The sequence below is a fragment of the Carcharhinus amblyrhynchos genome, chromosome 30 (assembly GCF_965287045.1).
Source record: "Carcharhinus amblyrhynchos chromosome 30, sCarAmb.v2.hapA, whole genome shotgun sequence".
In the NCBI taxonomy this organism is placed as follows: domain Eukaryota; kingdom Metazoa; phylum Chordata; class Chondrichthyes; order Carcharhiniformes; family Carcharhinidae; genus Carcharhinus; species Carcharhinus amblyrhynchos.
In genome coordinates, this window is record NC_137353.1 from 28,784,533 (window position 1) to 28,802,519 (window position 17,987).

A 17,987-nucleotide genomic window follows, 5' to 3' on the forward strand; every position below is an offset into this window, starting at 1 on the left:
AGTAAGGGCCCCAATACTAACACTTCAGGCTTTCCTCCAAGCCCAGAAAATATCTTTTGATTATTGTTGTCTGCTTTCTATTTCATCCAATTTTGTATCATATTGCCTTTATCCCTTTTTATTCCATGAGCCGTAATTTTTCTCACAAGTCTGTTGTATGGCACTATCGAATGACTTCTAAAAGTCCATGTACATCACACCAACAGCATTACCGTCATCGACCATTTCTGCTACCTCTTCAAAAAACTTCAAGTTAGTTAAACATGATTTTCCCTTCAAACCACATTTTTCCATATGACTACAAATTCTACCCCAACTAATTGTTTCCAGGAACTTGCCCACCATTGATGTTAAACTGACTGGCCTGTAATTGCTGGGGCAATCCTGATCACGTTTTCTGAACAAAGGTGTAATATTTGCAATTCTTCAGTCCTTTGGCACTTCCCCCCCATCCCGAGTCTAGAAAAGACTGGAAGATTATAGCCAGTGTCACTGAAATTTCCATTCTCACTTCCATTTACATCCTCAGATGCATCTCGTCTGATCCTGGTGCCTTATCAACTTCCAGTGCCAATATCTATTCAACAGTTCCTCCTTTTCAATTCTGGATGATTCTAGGGTCAGAGTTTCCTCATCTGTCATCCTATCCTGGTAGCATCCACCTCCTTGTTAAAGATAGATACAAAGCATTCTTTTAATGCCTCAGCCATAACCCCAGCCTCCCTAATTGACTCTGCTCCCTCTTTTAACCACCCTTTTATTACTTATATACCCATAGAAGACTTTGGGATTTCCCTCTATGTTGACTGCCAGCCTTTTCTCATAATTCCTTTTTGCTTATAATGTGTTTTTTTTCACCTCTGCTCTGAATCTTCATTATTCCTTTTGGTTCTCTTTTTTTTCTAACTGACTCTTTTCATAAGGATACTTTTTCTTCCTTATCTTAATTTCTATCTCTTTTTTCATCCAGAGAACTCTGGATTTGATTGCACTACCTTTCCCTTTTAAGGGAATATACTTTGACTCTGTTCAGATTTCTGATTTGAAGGTAGCTCATTATTCAGCTACAATTTCTCTCACCATCCTTTCATTCTGTCTAACCTATCAAGCTCCGTTCTTGTCCGACTGAAGTTGGCTCTCCCCCATGTAATTACTTTTACTCTTGTAATAGTTGGAAGGATTGGCAATCACCAGTTAGTATAATGAACTATAAAAGTTTATTTACAAGTAGAAAAATATACACTTTCAACTTTAGGATCTACTCTGGTTGCAAAAGCCTGTGCTCTGTATCAAGATCCCCATGCTTATTCCTAATTGGGTGATTGGCTCACATGACCCTCCAGATATATACGCCTTAAAGGGGTTAGCTACAATAACTCTGGATTGTCTATTTTTCTTTTCTATCATCATCTTAAACCTTACAACACAATGATCATTGTCTCATAAATGTTCCCCTATGACACTTGATCTCTTTGGCCCACCTCATTTTCTAGAAGCAAGTCTTACAAAGCATCTCTTTTCTTGTTGGACTGGATATATACTGCTGTAGAAAACTTTGCTGAACACAATCTAGGAACTTTTATCTCTCTTTGCCCTTTGCACCACCACTCACCTATTCTATATTCAGGTAATTAAAGTTGCCCATTAAAACTACTTTATAATGTTTGCATTGATCTGTAATTTCAGATTTGTTCTTCTATTTCTTTCCCAGTAATTGGCGGTCTTTTGTTTGGGTTTGTTTGGTACTAGATGTGATAGAAACAACTTACATTTATAAAGAACTTTTCACATTTCACATCCCAAAGAATTTTACAACCAAAGAAGTAATTTCGAAGTGTAGTCACTATTGTAATTTGGGAAATTGACAGTTAGGTTACACAAATAGCAATGTGAAATGACCAAAAAGGCTGTTTGAATGGTATTAATTGAGGCATAAATATGCAGCACATTGAGGGCAATTCTCCTGCTTTTCTTTAAATAACCATAATGTGGAGATGTCAGCGTTGGACTGGGATAAACTCATAAGAAGTCTCATGACACCAGGTTAAAGTCCAACCAGTTTATGGGTTTACTATCAAATAAACTGGTTGGACTTTAACCTGGTATTGTGAGACTTATTACTTCCTTTAATTAGTACCATGGACAATTTAGAATTCACTTTGGAAAGCAGATGGGGATTTGGTTACAACAGAACCTTGTAATATATGGGTATCTAGAATAGGGTTTATGGGCTTACTAGCAAATAAACTGGTTGGACTTTAACCTGGTATTGTGAGACTTCTTACTTTCTTTAAATAGTACCATGGACAATTTAGAGTTCACTTTGGAAAGCAGGTGGGGATTTGATTACAACAGAACCTTGTAATATATGGGTATCTAGAATAGTAAGGGTTGATATGGGACTGGAAACTACTGCGCAGGTATGTTATATGACCTGAGACTAGAATCAGTTTTGTGGACTGGAGAGATACATGTGTAGAAGCAAGCATGGAGTTATCTCCCAGCTTGAGCTACCCTGTATATATGTACACATCTATGTGTTATCAATAAACACTTAATATTCAACCATACAAGACTCAGAACCTTTTTATGTGACCTACTAAACATACAACAAAACTCTGATGGTGACCTCCCCTCCCTCACTACTGCTCTGAGATGTCTTCTATTTAGCACTCAAGTTTCTGCAGTGGAATTGGAACAGAAATTTCCAATGCAGATGTTAAAAAATATGCATTGAGCCAAAGCTACTCAAGGATGCAGATGATTATTTGATTTGTTTGAGGCCTACAAATGTATCTGTTTGGGATATAGAGGCAAGATAATGTCATACTAAGCTGACTTAGAACAACCCCTGAACCTATTAATAACCTGGAAGAGTGAACTTCTAGGACTAAGATTGGAACTAAATAATTGACTTCATGGAAGCCTTATCCAACCTACAGAACAAACCAAAGTGAATATTCTTAATGGATTTTATTTAATATATTTGTATTAGTTCCTTTTGTTGTTTGTATTTAATATAACTGAACTTACAACATTCAGTTTAGTTTATTCCATCCTATCCTCCGATGCATTTTAAATTTTAAAAGTTAATGAGGTCAGGGCTTGATTTGCATTATGTAAAGATACAGCTGTTGCACACTCCATGATTCATTCATTCATTATTTCATAAGTATTACAGAAATATTCCCACTGAAATATTCCATGAGGAGCATTGAAGTATTTCTGTCCAGATACTAATAATTTGATAAAGACACAACAGGTGGAATTCCAACAGCCAGGATCATTCTTCAGGAACCATAACACAAATTCTCAGATAGTGACTCATTTGAGTCCTGACACTATAGAAAATAAATACTTTCACTTAGAACCAAAAGAAATTATGACAAATTTCCACAAAAGGCATGTTAACGACACATAAGTATGTTCATAATATTCATCTTTTATTTGTGGTTGATGAAAAACCATGTGTTTTATTGACAGACTACATATAGCAGTGATCTCCAAACTCCGATCCGGATGTGGCCCACGGACCATAGTTTGGAGGCCCCTGATATAAAGGATGCATTTTACATCAATACATGCCTCTCTCAACTCTGAGGTTTGCGTACCACATCCAAGAGTCATGGAGTGGGGCTGTATTAGTGCTATTCAACAATAGTGTTCAATGGTACTGTGCAAATCCTTTTTGATTTCCAAGCTTTATATTTATTCTGGTTTGTATTCATCCTTGCATATTTCTATTTTTTAAAATTATTCTTCTGGTAATAACTTATTTGCAAGTTTAATCTATATCTATCACTAGTCAGGATTAATTACAGTAAAAGTTTCTTGCAATGAATTCACTTGTGATGCAAGTCACTCAATGACATTCCAGAAAGCCAAGGGTAGTCATACAAAGAACAAAGAAAATTACAGCACAGGAACAGGCCCTTCGGCCCTCGAAGCCTGCACCAACCATGCTGCCCAACTTAACTAAAACCCCCTACCCTTCCAGAGACCATATCCATCTATTTCCATGCTATTTGTGTATTTGTCAAGACGCCCCTTAAAATTCATTACCATATCCCCTTCTACTACCTCCCCCTGCAACGAGTTCCAGGCATCTACTGCTCTCTGTGAAAAATCTGCCTCGTATCTCAGTGTCTGAATTCTTCTCATACAGTGGTTTTGTGACTTGACAGCATGAATTCCTTGCAAATGGTTGCATTATCCACAGAAAACCTCTGCTAATAAGTTGCAGGCTCTGCTTCTATTGTGTCCTAAAATCAGACTACCATCATCAAGATTAAATAGGAGATAGGTTAAGAAAGAACTGCAACAAGACTACCTAGCCTGCACAAATAAGGCATCTGCAGCATAATTTATTAGATTGATAGAGCTACAAAGAAAATGTGAAATGCTACAAATCCCAAAGAAAAGTTAAAAATGTTGAAAATAGATGGTATCGATCAATATCTGAAAGAAGGAAAGGTCGTTATCTGGTAATTTTTGGACCATGAGTTTCTGGTGGGACGAATGTTCCCTGTTGGTTCATTGCTGAATCATTGTGGCATAAATTACGATCAGTTTCTTGATGCAGTGGAGAGATTCGCAGGCTCTTAGTATCAACTATAGGGAATATAAAGAATAAGATATGGGGTTGGAGGAAGTTAGGAGGATGCAGGATATGGTGTATCAGGAGGTTGGGAGGATGAAAGCTAAAATGTAGAGTTAAAGAGTGTTCATGAAAAACTGCCCAACAAAGCTTTTTATTCTCTACTACTATTGATTACTTTATATGCTGAAATAAATAATTACGCTAAGCATATATGCCAGCGTTGTGATGAAAGCAATGCCAATGTCTTTGAACAAGATTTTTACAAGCACTTTCTCATGAAGATATTTCCCCTTTAATATATTGATATACTAAACTACAGTGTGCAACTGCAGAGCATGAGGCCCTGTTAAAAAGTGATGGATTTCATTTCTCGTACTTCATATTAATTGCCCATTCCACATGTCGTTGTTTTAGAATAGCATTGGTAAAGCTTGAAATGCTTGCGGTCTTAGGTAGGAAGAGCATAAGTTGCCAGGGGAGGAAGCAGAAAAGATGAGGGAGAAGTATAGAAAGAGGCAACCTCACTACAGAAGAATAAATAGCATGAAAGCTATTTGACTAAGATATCACAAATGATATAATGCTTTGCCTCCTTAAATTCTGGTGCACAAACATAAACTAATTCACAGAATTGCAGTAAGATTTCCAGAGGCATTGATTGTTTAAACTGCCCTGTGACATATAGTGAAGTTGACAAGTATGCTGCCAGTTCCATTGATGCAAAACACAGACAAATTGTCTTTGAAATTACACTCTTTGCTGTGTTAATTTTGGATGATAGGTCTCTCAGCTGTGTCATATACCTTACTTAAAAGAACTGAAGGAATCTTGTTAGCTGTTTGTTGTGTAGGATTAATTTCTTTTAATTATACTGCTTCTATTGTTTTAGGTCTGAATTCCCACAATAGTTTGTGAATCATAGGCATTATCAGTCAGAGCAAGTACAGAGCTATGTATTCTCATTTTATTTGTGTAATTTTTACACTGATCAAGGTGAGAGAATAAAACCCTTTACAGTTGAATATTATAGGCAGGTGACTTCCTTTGGTCACTGCATGTTATTGATACCAATGAAGGTATCAGGAAGATTTCTTAACTTTTCCATTTCTTATGATAGCTTAAACCGTCTCTCTTTTTTATACCAGCATTAATACTCCTAATTCAGAAACAGAAAAATAATGCAGAGTAGTTGCTTCTAGAACACAACGCCATTCGGAGAAGGTCATGCCCTACTGTGATGTTTTTTCAGTTTCCTGCCATCCTCTGACATCTATGGGTGTGTGAGACTGCCATTTTACAGCCAGATTAGAGATAGTTTTCTGGTGGTTGAGGATGCATTTTTGTCATAGGCTCATACAGATAATAAAGGAAATTAAACTGGTATTGGAATGCAGGGTAACAAAGTGACGTTGTCTTATTCTGTTTAAATAAGACTTGACTGTTGTTATTGTCTGAGCAGTGGTATCGAAGCACAACAGCGTTGCCATTTCATCTAGAGCTCCATGTAACTACTCCCCAGCTGTGCACAGATACCATCACATTAGTCAATGTGGCACTTGTACAATATTTTTATGCTCTGGGAATCCCTTCTTATGCTTTCTTCCTGTGCCTATGGAGACCAATTTAACCCAGATATTACCTTTCTGTTACAAAGCCCCAGTTACAACAGATGTCACAGACTTATCTAAGACCTACCCATGCCAGGCCTCATGATATCATCTTAACAAAACATAGAATTTTGAACAAATCATAGAATCCCTGCAGTGCAGAAGGAACCCATTCGACCCACTGAGTCTGCACTGACTCTGTCTGAACGCCTTACCCAAGCCCTTTCCCACAACTTATCCCCGTAACCCCACACATTTACCATGGCTAATCCATCTAACCCACGCATCTTGGGTACTAAGAGCCAATTTACTGTGGTCAATCACCTAACCTGCACATCCTTGGAGTGTGGGGAAAAAGCGGAACACCCAGAGGAAATCCGCAAACACGGGGAGAATGTGCAAATTCCACAGAGTCACCCAAATCCCTGGTGCTGTGAGGCAACAGTGTAACCATTGTGCCACCATGCCTGTTTCAAAGGGCAAGTTTAAGTAAAGCAAAAAAAAATGATGGCCTTAACAAAATGCAGCTATTTTGTCCTAGTTCTACATAGAACCCAAGGTGACTAGCTCCTCATGCAATAGGGTACCTGTTTTAGCACTATAGTGGATTTCAGCTGAGTTTACTTTTTGACCATTTATCTGCTTTTAAAACTTTCACGGTCAAAAATATTGGCCTATGATGGCTGAAACTACAATTCCCTATCAGGTCACCTCTCAGGCATATCACAAGCAGGAATAAATAATTCACTGCAAGATTACTTATAACAATGAAAGTAAAGAGTGTACAGCTAGTAGTAGTATTTAATTTAATGTTTAAGTTAATTAGCCAAAAACACAATGTAGGGATCTTCCAGGATTATTACACTGGGTACCACGTCTGCTTACCAATAAGTTAACTTCCACTAATCCAAACTTCACTGCCTGTGAACTGGAACAAGCACGTACCGTTCCTGTCCTTGCTGACCTACGTTGATCCCCAGTTTCCCAACTTATCTTTAGAATTCTCATCACCTCTCCCTATCTCTGCAGCCTCTTCCAGCCCTATAATTTGCACAATCCCCCCTTCCTTCACCAACACAGTAAGGAGGCTCATAACACCAGCTTAAAGTCCAACAGGTTTATTTGGTAGCACTGCCCCTTCATCAGATGAGTCTTTCTGTGTCAATACGCACGATCAGCTTGGAGACCCTCTCCACTTTGAGCCAGCAGTTTACGGTGTCGGTGGTAGGCATGATGTGGAGTTGCCGGTGTTGGACTGGGGTAGGCACAATAAGTAGTCTCACAACACCAGGTTAAAGTCCAACAGCTTTATTTGGTAACGCGAGCTTTCGGCACATTGCCCTTTCATCAGGTGAGCCAGGGGTGAGAAGGTGAGAAGGGGCAATGCTCCGAAAGCACATGCTACCAAATCAACCTGTTGGACTTTAACCTGGTGTTGTGAGTCTACTTACCATGCCTACCCCAGTCCAACGCCGGCAACTCCATATCATGGCTTTACCCAGCACTGGCAGCCATGCCTTCTATTAACTCAGCCATCACTCTTTTTCTTTATGACTCTTCTTAAAACCAACCTCGAGGCTCCTAATACATTTTTATAGTTCAGCATCTACTTTCTTCCCTTACACCCCAGTGAAGCACCTCAGCATGCTTTTGTTTGTTTCGGATGCTAAATAAGTATAGGCTGTTGAAATGTTCTTAAATGTATGAAAGACTGAAATGAAAATACTGATCAGTTGAAGGTAGAGTTTGGTTTGAAATGTTATTATTGCAGAAAATACATCATTTGCAGAAATGAAAAACTGAAATGAATCAGCAGAGAAAGCTTGATTTGAGAGCATCTTGAGTGAAGTCATCATAGATGTCACCACAGCGATGAGATGAAATCATATCATCAGGAAATTATTTTTGAAATTATTTTTGAAATTATTGCTGTGGCAAATATTCTAATTGCTTTTATTAAAAATAATGGGGTGACATTGTAACATATAAAAGCAGTAACAGGTTCATATTGAATTTGGCTTTGCTTAATTAAGATGTCAATTTATTGTAGTCAGTTTCTTCCTTGGTTGCAATACAGGGCAAAATATTTTCATGTGAATCCATTTATGTTAATATCCATAAGATAATTATGGGGCTAAGATTTGCGAACTTTGATCTTTCCTAAGGTTTCTTTCCAATTTTGTTGCTCTCTTGTTTCTGAGCAGGAAGGTATGGGTTTACACTCAATTCCAAAGATTTGGTTATGTTATCTAGGTTTCAGTCCAGTACTGAGGGAGTATTTAATTCTTAGAGATGCTATATTACAGATAAAACATGAACAAAGGCCTCATCTCCCAGCACAGCTGCGTATAAAAGGTCCAATGACACCACTTGAAGATAAACATTAAGGTCCCTGGTCAACTTTTGTTAATTAACCAATTCATTACAATGTCAGGGTCAGTCGGTAACACTCTGCTTTGGAGTCAAAAAGTTACGCAGTGAAGTTTCACTTGGGAGACTTGAGCACAAAGATCTAGGCTGACATTTCAGGACTAAAGGAGTACTACATTGTCAGAAGTACCATTTTTCTGATGAGGTGTTAAACCAAGGCCCCATCTGCGCTCTCACATAGACATAAACGATACCATGACACTACTTTTGAAGAAGAGCATCGTTGCTACGTTTGGTATCCTGACCAAAGAATGATACCTCATCATTTATTTTGTTGCTATTTGTCGGGCTTTGTTGTGCCTTGTTTGCCAAAAAATAGCAGTGTCTACATTGTAGAAGGAATTCATTGCTGTAGATAGCACTATTTATATGCAAGTTCATTCTTTCATTCTTCCTTTCACTGTGTATGTTTTTTTTACTTCCAGTTTCTTGGAGTTGTCCTTGAATGCCTATCCATTATATTTTGCCAGGTGTTATCTGCTTGATGGTTGCCATCATGTACTGGTTTGGCTGGGAAATGGGAGCAGTCGAAGCCATCTCTCTGTCCATCCTAGTAGGCTCCTCCGTGGATTATTGTGTCCATCTTGTTGAGGGTTACCTGCTGGCGGGAGAAAACCTTCCAATAGCTGAGACTGACGTAAGTAGAATAAACTGCTAGTTCAATTTCTTTGAATACTAAAGTCCACCTCCTCGGCATCGAACAATGTAGATTCCAACTGTTTTAAGTTGATGCCAGTTCAATATACATAATATAAATTTTTGGAAGAATTAACAATGGTACTAATGCTGCGAAAAAAATGAAGCTGAAAATTTTCCAGCATTATGAGTTGGATCAATTAGTTGTAATGTGTATGAGGTCTTGTTGCCCTATCTCTGAGCCTGAAGCTCTAGGTTCAAGTCCCACTCCAGGACTTGATGACAAAGGAAGGCTTGTTCATAATACTGCTAAACAGGTTGAGTATCAACATGTACATCCTTCCAACATACACCAATGGCTGGCAGTAAGAGAAGGAAGGAATCCTGGTTTGCCTTATGATTGATTATGCAACCTGCAGAAGGCAGCAGCAAACCACTGCAGCATTTTGCCAAGCATATCCATGGATGAACAAGAAGTCCAACATAGCCTCAGGGCATGGTACCTGAAGAAATAGAGACTTCGATTTTATGACCTCGTCACACCCAACTTTCAATGAGGTGAGTTGGTAAGATCGGGCAGGAGATGAAAAATCAGGTTCACGCCTGGTTTTTCGCCTCCCCTGATTTTAATGGCCCTGTTTAACCAGCAAAATCGACTTTGTACCCAGAAAGGGTGTGAAGCTGATTTAAATATTAATGACAATTTGCATGTCACTAACGAGTCCCAGGAACTATCACCTGGGCTCGCTTACCTGTACCACCTGACTAGACAGGGTTCTCCCCAGTGAGAATCAAGTATGATCCCCACCAATGAGGACCAGGCATGATCAGCTTGCTGGGAGGATCAGAGACCATTGACGTCCCCAGGTGGTCAGGGGCAGTACGAGCAGCACCAGCCTCACACTGTCTGCCTGGCACCCTGACACAGCACCGTTACTGTGCTGGGGCAGTACCAAGTGGGAAGAGTCAGAATGGGGTGGAGCCATGGTGGTGGGGGGTAAGGGGCAGAGACGAGCGTGGTTATCCTGGGAGCTGCCAGGGTGAGAGGAAAGAAGGGAACTCTGCCGAGGGAAAATCGATAATGGGGGAAAGGGGTAACTCTGCTGGGAGGGGTGGGGGTGTGGGGAATTGTGGGGGGGCGGTGATCCACTATCAGAGAGGGAGGGAAGGATCTATGTGGAAGGAGTACAATCCATGATCGGAGAGGGAAGAAAGGAACTCTGAAGGGGTGGCAACATCCATGGGAAGAGGGTGTCCTGATATTCATGTGGGGGTTGGTCGGCAACAGGAGATCTCCCAGTGAACTGGGAGATCGGGGTGCTTGTGCAATGGCACCCACAGAACTTAGTAGCCAGCTTCACTGATGAACTTAGGCTCCATGCCTTCACCCCCACCCCAGCAAAAATTACGTCCTAAAATTAAGTCCCTTAAGATTGAATTTTCAAACTCGCCCAAAAATTGGCACTTAGAATTTTTTTTGTAAAATTCCACCCAGAGAGCTGTACTGTTGTAATTTTTATTCCGGCTATTCTAGTTGATCATATTTTTAATTAATTTCAAGTACTTGAACTTACTGAAACCCACAGTCAGATCCAATAGAAGGGTCATTTTCAAGATAATCAGCGGTCATCAGACAGATATCACCACTTGAAGCAGAGTTATGCAATAATTATCCCGTTCCTGTTATCCTACAACAAATATATATTTGTTACCAAATATTAACCATATTAAAGAAGCTTTTTTCCAATTAACAGCAATCAACTTGGCAATTGAAAAAATGTACATCTGATGTTCAGCCACCATGTTCCCCAACATTTTCTGTTAAAATGAGTTTTTAAAGCAGTCATTTGCAAGCCCATAAGATTAGTACAGGTGAAATGGCACACACTACCTGCCCAACCCCCTACATATGGTATCCTCAAGGCTGTTATTGCCCTTGCAAGGAGCAGACAGAACAACACAGCTGTTTCTGGTGAATTCCACCAGTGAAATTCAAGGCTAAGAAGTAGATGTTAAGGGACATGAAGCTGAGGTGTTTAAAACATGTAGACTGTTTAAGAGGGAAGACATGTTCCAAAGGTGTAGACAAGGAATTTCGTATCCAGTGTAAACACAATTGAGTTGAGTGAGTTAATTAACATGTAGGATGTACTGAAGATAAACAAGAAATAGAACTAGAGATGAGTGATCATTTCGATCTAAATTGTTGTGAAATAGGTAAATGGGAATATATGTGAAAAATGCATGTTGAAGAGTAATAGAAAATATTTAACTCATCTAATCAATAGCAATACACTTGAGAGAAATCTAAACGCAATCTTATACTTGGCTGAATTATCACATAATGTCATGGTAACCAACTGTCCACAGAATTGGAAATCGTTTGAAAGTCTGAGTCCCTTAATGTGTGTTTGCTATCAATTGATAGCACAAATATAGCACAAATACTTGCTGAACAAGTGCACCAAGAATGCTAGTTGCAGCACTTGCCATATAAACTACTTTTTAAACAATAGAGAGTACCAGAGCAATGGAGCTCAAATGGAAATCCTGAACTTGTCATTCTCCTATATTACTCACTTCATCTCTCATGGCTGCATCTGTTGGAAATCTCCTTTGGCTTGCTGTCAATTTCTCTTGATTGCACTCCAAGAAGCACCCTGTTGTGTACTATTATACGTACAACCATAGTTGGATGTAAAGCAGCTTTAGGGGTTTTCAGTGGGGTTCAAAATTTACTTTGGTTACTAGGAAGACTGCACCATTTGATTTTGAGAACAAGATCAGAAAGGAAAAAGAAAGGCCGTGAATATGAAAAGTTTAGTTTAAGGTTAAATCAGCAGATGCTTTTATATAAACCGTTTCCCAAGTTCAGCCTTGGGAAAGTGACGCTCCAGGCTGGCTCCTTCATGTTGGAACAGTAGTTTCTATAAATGTGCTATGAAACTCTAATTGAGATGAGGGTATTTTAGCAATGTAAACATGCAAGACAGCACGTAAATGTCACTATCAAAAGATCATACTATAGGAACTTTGGCATGCCTTTTCTTAATCCTGCCTCTCCTTTTATTCCTCCTCAGTTGTAATGAAGTCCTGAATGCTTTAGGATTCATACTTCTCTGATTCTGGCAATAATTTCCTTCTTACACAACACTGTACAACAATCTCTATCCCCTTCTATTTCCCCCAAATTATTTGCTTTATTCATTGTTTTATTTTGTTAATTGCCTCATTTAAAAAAATATCCTGCCAGTTCAATCAATAACCAGGCAATCTATTTCAAACCAGACCGATGAGCATATGAGCAGCAATTGTTTTAAAGGAAATATTGCAACAGGCTGATCAGGATTTGAGTGCCGAGAAGTTATTCCTGATTTGATTCAGATTTCTAGATCAGTTTTACACAACAGCAAAACAAATTGTTTTCATAAAGTGCCATTAAAATAGCAAAACATCCGAAAACGCTTCACAGGAATATAATCAGGAAAATTTGACATTGAGGCAAAGAAAAAAATAATTAGGACGGGTGATTAAAGCTAGGTAAGAGATACATTTTAAGAAAGTCTTAACAGAAGGAGACAAGAGACAAGATCATTCAGGGAGGGAAGTCAGCATTTCTGTGTGGCTGGTAACATGCCCATCAATGAGTGAGGAATGCACGGGAGGCTAAAGTTGTAGGATCACTGAGTTCTTGAATGTTTATGTGGGGGAAGGTATTTGTGTTTGAGGGTGGTTCAAGTGCAGGAAGAGAAGCCATTGCAGAAGGTTCTATGGTTATAGCTAACAAATAGGGTACAGTAACGTATTGGTTCTGTTACTGGATAGTTATCTGGAGACATGACTTCAAAACACATCTTGGAAGCCAGGAAATTTAAATTCTGTTAATTAATCTGGAATTGTTGCTGTCCCTCAATTTGAGGGCAATGTCTACTCAGGGTCCTGTGTTTCTACCATGAGTCATCTTGTGACTGAGCAAACAGTTTCTTAATGTGCAGATCTTTGGGCACATAGGGCAGGATGCCCTACAACGTAGTGGGATCTGGGGTGCAGAATTTGCTTCCTATTCTTTCCTTCTCTGCTGGCACTCTATCTCAACATTAAGTCATTTGGACTCAAAGCAATTTGATGGACAAGTTTGTGAATGATTGGTTGCAAGCTCTTCCCAGTTATTAATAGCAATGCTGCTGTGCTTCAAGAAGAACTTCAGAGTGTCTTTGTAGCTTTTTAGTAATCCTAAGAACACCGGTCTTTTGAGGAAAAAGGACTTGGTATGGAGATATGGTACAGCCATCTGGACAAAGTGGGTTGAATTTTAAAATGGGGTGAGCAAAAGCCCATCACCTTTAAAGAATTCAGCAAAATGAAACGTAGTTGAGGGGAACCTGCTGGGGGCACAAAAGTAAGTATAACTCCCAGCGGGAATGTCTGGGCAGTTGCCTGGCACTGGCCCCAGCACCGTGGCAATGCTATCCTGATCAAGGATCACTGTATCACATCATTGTTACATCACATAAGGAGACCACCTGTCCCTTTGTGTCTGCAACCACTCTCCAAATGAACATCATAACTTACTGCCGTTCTCCTGACTTTTCCTCAAATCTCTACACATTGTTTCTGTTCAAGTAATCACCTACTGCCCTTTTGAATGCCTCAATTAAACCTGCCTCCACCACACTTTCAGGGAGTGCATTCCAGTTCGAAACCACTCTGAGAAAAAAAATTATCCTGCATCACATTTGCTTGTTTTGCAAATCACTTTAAATCTGTGCCCTCTCATTCCTGAACTGATGTGCCCAGCCCCCTCATGATTTTGAACATCTCTATCAAATTTCCTTTTAGTCTTCTCTCCAAGGAGAACAGTCCCAACTTCCCTAATCTATCCGCAGAACTGAAATTCTCGTCCCTGGAACTAAATCTCTCTGCAGTCTCTCCAATACATTCACATCCTTCCTTTACTGTGATGCCCAGAACAGTATACAATATTCCAGCTGAGATATAACTAGCATCTTGTAAATTCAGCGTAACTGCAGTGCTTTTTGTACTTTATGTCCCTATTAATAAAGCCCAGAATATTATTTGCTTTATACCCCAAGATCCCTCTGTTCCTGTACTCCTTTAAAATTTTTTTTATATTATTAGTGATTCCTTGGGCCATTAGACCCAGTTGAGAATCCTGATGGCCCATTGAATGGGGCAGGAGGGCTAAATCAGGATTTTTGCTAGGTGTCCAACCCAATGTAAGCCTTCCAGCCCACTGCACCTGCTCAGATCAGATTCTTGCCCAGAGTGGATGAGAACCTGATCACTGCTGATTTTAATACATTTGAATATAATTACCAGGTTTGAGACTATCTAATATGCTTCCCTGCACCTGCTCCTCCCCACCAGCAGGAGGTCCAGTGGGTTCCAGTCTCTCCAGGTCCTGACAAGTAGGGATTAGACACCTTGAACTCTGATGGGGGTTATGCAAAGAGGGAAGTACTGACTTCAACCATGCCCATTGATCTCTCTGCCACTGCCAGGCTGCAAAGGGAGAGTCTCGCAAAGGAACCTAAGGTTTGGGAGGCTCTGGTTGCAGGGAGGAGGTTAACCTCAGGGCTCTCCCCTGTTAGACTTTTCCTTCCTGCCACATTGAATTTAATTTGCCCCCAATCTGCTCTCTTTACCAACTTGTCAATGTCCTTACCAAGATATGTAGAGGACCAGGTACTATTGAGGAAGCAGGGGGCCTGCAGAAGGATTTGGACAGATTAGGAGAGTGGGCCAAGAAGTGGCAGATGGAATACAATGTGAAAAAGTGTGAGGTTATGCATTTTTGAAGGAGGAATAGACTATTTTCTAAATGGGAGAATGCTTAGGAGATCATACACACAAAGGGACTTGTGAGTCCTTGTTCAAGATTCCCTTAAAGTTAATGTGCAGGTTTCATCGGCAATTAGGGAGGCAAATGCAATGTTAGCATTCACGTGGAGAGGGCTAGAATACAAGAGCAGGGATGTACTTCTGAGGCTGTATAAGGATCTGGTCAGACCCCATTTAGAGTACTGTGAGCAGCTTTGGGCCCCATATCTAAGGAAGGATGTGCTGATCTTAGAAAGGGTCCAGAGGAGGTTCACAAGAATGATCCCTGGAATGAAGAGCTTGTCGTATGAGGAACGGTTGAGGACTCTGGGTCTGTACTTGTTGGAGTTTAGAAGGATGAAGGGGGATCTTACTGAAACTTACTGGATACTGTGAGGCCTGGATAGAGTGGACATAGAGAGGATGTTTCCATTAGTAGGAAAAACTAGAACCAGAGGGCAAATCGTCAGGTGAAAGGGACGATCCTTTAAAACAGAGATGAGGAGGAATTTCTTCAGTCAGAGCGTGGTGAATCTGTGGAGGCCAGGTCATTGAGTGCCTTTAAGATAGGTTCTTGATTAATAAGGCAATCAAAAGTATGGGGAAAAAGCAGGAGAATGGGGATAAGAAAAAAATCAGCTATGATTGAATGGTGGAGCAGACTCAATGGGCCGAGTGGCCTCATTCTGCTCCTATGTCTTATGGTCTTTTGAAGCTCTACACTTTCCACTTCACAATTTGTAATACTTCCAAGTTTTTCTCATCTGCAAACTTTTTAAATTGTCCCTTGCTCACCAAGATCTAGATCACTAATATATATTAAGAAAAGCAAGGGTCTTAATAGTGACCCCTAGGGAACACCACTACAAACCTTCCTCCAGCCCAAAAAATATCCATCAGTCAGCATGGATTTACAGTTTTACAGGTTTACAGCAGGGAAACAGGCCCTTCAGCCCAACTTATCCATGCCATCTTTTTTTTAAAACCCCTAAGCTAATCCCAATTGCCTGCATTTGGTCAATATCCCTCTATACCCATCGTACCCGTGTAACTATCTAAATGCTTTTTAAAAGTATCTTTACTCTCTGCTTCCTATTATTCAGCCAATTTTGTATTTACATTTTATTCCATCAGCTTTTCTCCAAGTCTGTTGTATAGCATTAGATTGAATGCCTTTTGAAAGTCCATGTACACCACACCAAAGCACTACCCTCATCAACATTTTCTGTTACATCCTCAAAAAAATCCAGCAACTTAGTTAAACATGATTTCCCCTTTAGAAGTCCACTGCTGGCACTTCCTAGTCAACCCACATTTCTCCTTGTGACTACTAATTCTATCCCGAGTAATTGTTTTTAGGAGATTGCCTACCGCTGATATTAAACTGACTGGCCTGTAATTGTTGGGAGCATCCTTTCCAACTATTTTTGAACAAGGGCATAACATTTACAATTTCCAGTCCTCCGGCACCTCCCCCGAGTCTAGGGAAGACTGGAAGATTATGGCCAGTGCCCCTGCAATTTCCATTCTTCCATCAAAAACAATATGCATCTCATCTGGTCCTGGTGCCTTCCAAGAATGGTAGGAAGGACTATTACTTACGTGGCGAAAAACTGCAGCAGGCGACGGTGCAGAGGGACCTCGGGGTCCTTGTGCATGAGTCGCAAAAACCCAGCTTGCAGGTGCAGCAGGTGGTCAGGAAGGCGAATGGGATGCTGGCCTTCATAGCGAGGGGGATTGAATATAAAAGTAGGGAGGTCTTGCTGCAGCTGTATAGGGCATTGGTGAGGCCGCAGCTGGAGTACTGTGTGCAGTTTTGGGCGCCGCACCTGCGCAAGGATATTTTGGCCCTGGAGGGAGTGCAGAGGAGGTTTACTAGGCTGATACCAGAGTTGAGGGGATTGAGCTATGAGGAGAGGCTGAATAAACTAGGCTTGTACTCGTTAGAGTTTAGAAGAATGAGGGGAGATCTCATTGAGACGTATAAGATGATGAATGGGATGGATAGGATAGAGGTGGAGAGACTCTTCCCGCTCAAAAAAGACAGTAGGACTAGGGGGCACAGCCTCAAGATAAAGGGGAGGCGGTTTAGAACGGAGTTGAGGAGGAACTTCTTCACTCAAAGGGTGGTGAATCTCTGGAATTCTCTGCCCGTTGAAGTGGTGGAGGCTGCCTCGCTAAATATTTTTAAGAAGCGGGTTGATGGGTTCTTGATAAGAGAGGGGATTAAGGGTTATGGGGAGAGGGCGAGAAAGTGGAACTGAGCCACAACAGATCAGCCATGATCTTATTGAATGGCGGGGCAGGCTCGAAGGGCTGGATGGCCTACTCCTGCTCCTATTTCTTATGTTCTTATGTTCTTATGTTCTTAACTTTCAGTACTAATAGGCTATTCAGCATTTTCTCGTTATCAATTTTGAACTCTTCCAGGGACATAATTCCTCCGTCACTATGTCCTGGGTAGCATCAACCTCCTAGGGATAGCACAGGGGTAGCTCTGGTTTCCTCCCACACCCCAAAGATGTGTAACAAATTGCCCCTAAATTATTCTCCCCTTAATCTGGTTTCCAGCGGGGGTATCATAGCATAGACATGGGTCAAGGGTGGAGGAGGAAAAACACAATGTTAAGATGATGGTGTGGGCTCGTTGGGCCAAAGGGCCTGTTTCCAGTGCTGTGTTGTTCTTTGTTCTTTGGTCAGCACACCTGCCTCAGAGCGCCAGGGACCCATGTTCGATTCCTAGCTTGGGTCACTGTCAATGTGGAGTCTGCACATTCTCCCCTTGTCTGCGTGGATTTCCTCCGGGTGCTCGGGTTTCCTCCCACAGTCCGAAAGATGTGCTGATTAAGTGCACCGGCCATGCTAAATTCTCC

At 40.7% G+C, this 17,987-nt stretch overlaps 1 protein-coding gene across 3 annotated transcripts in view; it reads left to right on the forward strand.

The window, feature by feature from the left end:
- disp3 (dispatched RND transporter family member 3) overlaps positions 1-17,987 on the forward strand; it is a 501,267-nt gene that overhangs the window by 476,329 nt on the left and 6,951 nt on the right. For all 3 annotated transcript variants that reach the window (XM_080214968.1, XM_080214970.1, XM_080214969.1), the window contains one exon: positions 9,108-9,274. In XM_080214968.1, the coding sequence (XP_080071094.1) occupies positions 9,108-9,274 (167 nt within the window). The remainder of the gene's footprint in view (positions 1-9,107; positions 9,275-17,987) is intronic.